The following is a 3,922-nucleotide window of genomic DNA, read 5'->3' as shown; positions in this document are numbered from 1 at the left end:
GATATCATTCTCTCTTTGAAGTATCTGTGACTTACACTTTCGCAAGCGATCACAGTGAATGATAGTGCTTTTTCCTTTTGTTCCGCATGCAACCTTATATAAAACATCTGACAATTTGTCTTCAATTAAGAAAGGCCCTCTCCAAAACGATGTTAACTTCGGAGAACAACCGCTCTTTCTGGTAGGGAAAAATACATAAACTCTTTCTCCGGGACTAAAGGATGACCATGCTAGTTTGGTATCATGGTACCTTTTCTGGCGCTGCATTTCACCTCGCATGTTTTCTCTGACCAACTTATGAGCTGACTCTAATCGTTCGCGTAACACCCAAACCCATTGACTTGTTGGAATATCCTTAATATCTGGGGGCATTTCATACATCAACTCTAATGGTGTAGTGGCTTCGCGCCCCAGCATCAGCATGTTTGGCGAGAAATTGGTGGTGTCATGTTCTGTAGAACGATATGCCATAAGTATATATGGAAGATGCAAATCCCAGTCACGTTGGTTCTCCTGTACGTAAGTGCTTAACATAGAGAGCAGTGTGCGGTTAAAACGCTCCACCATCCCGTCTGACTTCGGATGATAAGGTGTTGTACGGGTCTTTTTAATCCCAAGTAACCGACACATCTCTTGGAAGAGCCTGCTCTCATATTGTCGACCTTGGTCCGAATGAATGGTGAAGGGGATACCAAATCTGACAAATACCTGTTCCACCATAGTGCGTCCAATTGTCTCAGCTTCCATATTTGGCAGAGCGAATGCCTCTGTCCACTTGGTGAAATAGTCTGAAACAACTAAAATGTGGCGATTTCCTCTATCAGTTTCGGGTAGTTCACACAGTATATCTGTGGCAATTCTTTCCATTGGCATACCTGATCCGGTTATCTGCATCGGGGCTCTATGTTTAGGATTTGGATTTTTACGTCTCGTACACTTGTCACAGCCTGTAACATACTGATAGACGTCTTTTTGAAATCCAGGCCAGTAATATCTCTGTCGTATCTTAGCTATCGTTTTGTTTACCCCCAAGTGTCCCGACGTCTGATTATCATGACACATTTCTAAGACGCGTCTGCGCTCTTGGTCAGGTATGATAGCTTGATGAACTTCTTTGTTGGGACGAAGCAGAGTCCACTTACGCATTAGCAATCCATTCTCTATAGCAAGTCTAGAAAACTGATTCCACAAAGACTTCACTACGTAGCCATGCATAGATATATCGCTAAAACTTAGTCGCTCGCCTTTCTCAACCCAAGTTTTTACAAGCTTAATGTCTCTGTGTTGCTCCTGAGCCTCTTGCAGATTAAAATCCATGTCATCACTTTTTACCTCTGATGGCTGTATAGTTCGTACAGCTGGTTCAACTTTCATATCATACTCAGCATTTTCCATTGATGAAGCATCAAACCCACACTGAGCGCAAGGTATTCTGCTGAGCGCGTCCGCATTACCATGCTTTTTACCGGGTCTGTGTTCTATTTTCATATCATAGATACTGATCACTTCCAGCCACCTAGCCAACTGACCCTCTGGGTTTTTGAATCTTACAAGCCATCTCAATGACCCATGGTCCGTTCTAATAAGAAACTGTTTACCATAGAGATAGTGGCGGTAACGCTTAATAAAATGGACAACGGCCAAAAGTTCTTTCCCTGTCACACAATATCTTCTTTCTCTTGGACAATGTACGGCTAGCATATGCTATGTAAAGGTTACATGCCGAAAACTGTCCATTCTGTGAGAAGAAAGAACTATTGGAGGGCCGTTAGGCCCGACAATAGTTCTTTTTTCTCACAGAATGGACAGTTTGAGGCCTGTAACCTACTTAAAACATTTCATTCCATTGTGTTCAGAATGGACTCTCTTAGAAAAGTTTCTCTCTTGCAACGTCAATGAAGTAAACATCCTTTGTATTAAATTTGGCATTGTCTTCTTAGTAGACTGTCTCAGGTAAATTTGTTGATTTAAATACTGTGAATAGGATTCACTTCAATTGTTAACTTAGTGGACAGTTACAGGTGAGTTCCTTGGTTTTGTATAAAAAGCATGCACATCGAACACCACTTCTTAGTAAATGTCCCTGCGGTTAGGATGTCCTCTTCAGATGGAGAAAGCGTGTTTTTAACACAAAACAAGTTTAGAGAAGTTGATGAACAAGAAAACAACACGGATGGCATTCTCAGTGATATTTTGGATTTGGAAAGAGAACATCCAAAAAAACAACCGAATTTTGACCTCAAAGTAGATATTTTTTCGGATATTTCTGACGAGGAACTTGTTAAGGCCACCCAAGACATAGAAGGAAAAGAAAATATTGAAAGGTTTGCACGGCTCAATCAAGAAGATTTGGATAATTTGGTTAAGAAAGGTTTATCGAAGAAAACAGAGCAAAAGTCAAAGTGGGCAATGACTCTATTTACGAACTGGCAAAATGAACGAAAGTGTATGTTACCAAACCATGATACATTTATGTATCAGGATATTATGATAATGAGTGATGAGGAAATCAACAAAACAATGAGTTTCTTTGTAGCTGAAGTGAGGAATAAATCTGGAGAGGATTACAGACCCAATAGCTTGTATGAAATTGTGTGTGCAATTCAACACAAATTACGACATGAAGGTAGATTCATAAACTTTTTGAATGATGATAAATTTCACGATATGCGCAGTATTCTTGATTCAAAGATGAAAGAACTCTCTGGGCGAGGCATGGGGATAGAGCGAAACGGGCAGAGATCATAACTGAGGCTCAAGAAGATGAAATGTGGTCCAAGGGAGTTTTAGGAAGAGATACACCTCAAAAACTCTTAGATACTCTACTGTTTCAACTAGGACTACATTTTGCACTACGAGCAGGACAGGAACACAGAAACTTGAGGGTTGGGACAAACAGTCAGATTTCTCTTTCCATGGATGCATCTGGACTGCGATATCTCGAATATAGAGAGGATGTCTCCAAAACAAATCGCGGTGGGCTCCAGCACAAAAATCTGCAACCTAAAGTTACCAGAGCATACCAGAACAAGAATGTTCCCGAGAGATGTCCTGTGCTCACGTATGAAAAATATCTGCATTTAAGGCAAGTATATTGTTGTTAATTTCCACCAAAATATTGCTGTAAGATATATCTTAATTTAAAACACTTTAATCTATAATATGCAATTTTCTTTTAAAGGCCTGAAGCTGGTAAAACCAATGCTCTCTATTTGCGACCTCTGCGGTACCCCACAGATTCCACTTGGTACGCCGACTCTCCTGTTGGAGTACACACTCTTCAACAGACCGTCGCAAAACTGTGTAAAATAGCAGGATTTACTGGCCACTACACAAACCATAGCCTCAGAGCAACCGCCGCAACACGCCTTTACGATGCTGGCATTGATGAGCAGCTAATAACCGAGAAAACTGGACACCGCTCGACATCTGTTAGATCGTATAAAAGAACAACTGAAGAACAACAGCAAAGAGTGAGCAAAATCATTCACGGTGAAAATCAGTGTGATGTAGCTATCAAGAAAGCCAAAACCGCAGCCGAAAGTGATTCTAATGTGTGTGCACCAGCTGGTGCTAGTGAAACTGAAATTTCGTCTGGAAGTGTATTTTTCAAATTTAAATTCTAAAGTTGGAATAATTATTACAATGTGTGTAATTCGTTGTTCATGAATAACATGTATATCTTTTGTGTTGGATTTGTTGTTATTTTTTCTTAGTGCTTACCTGTAACTGTCCAATAAGTTGTAAAAAAGTGTCCACTATTTTTAATAGTGGACAGTTTTTCCAACTTATTGGACAGTTACAGGTAACTTATTGGATTGTTTTTGTTATTTCAAGGATAAGAAGGTATTAAAAGAACAAAAGATGATGTCATAACAATGTTTTAAAACACGTTCCTTGCCATCAATATTTTGAGATAATA

General features: G+C 39.9%; 1 protein-coding gene across 1 annotated transcript; it reads left to right on the top strand.

Moving 5' to 3' along the window:
• The first annotated feature begins 2,094 nt into the window (after positions 1-2,094).
• Positions 2,095-3,626, top strand: LOC134237347 (zinc finger MYM-type protein 2-like). Its single transcript, XM_062719455.1, has 3 exons — positions 2,095-2,626; positions 2,692-3,085; positions 3,182-3,626. Exons 1-3 carry the CDS (start codon positions 2,095-2,097, stop codon positions 3,624-3,626), a joined length of 1,371 nt encoding a protein of 456 aa, XP_062575439.1.
• Positions 3,627-3,922: the final 296 nt, after the last annotated feature.

The sequence above is a fragment of the Saccostrea cucullata genome, unplaced genomic scaffold (genome assembly GCF_032062105.1).
Source record: "Saccostrea cucullata isolate Sc308-1 unplaced genomic scaffold, CSIRO_AGI_Scuc_v1 ctg1351, whole genome shotgun sequence".
NCBI lineage: Eukaryota > Metazoa > Mollusca > Bivalvia > Ostreida > Ostreidae > Saccostrea > Saccostrea cuccullata.
This window is presented reverse-complemented; position numbering and strand designations above follow the sequence as displayed.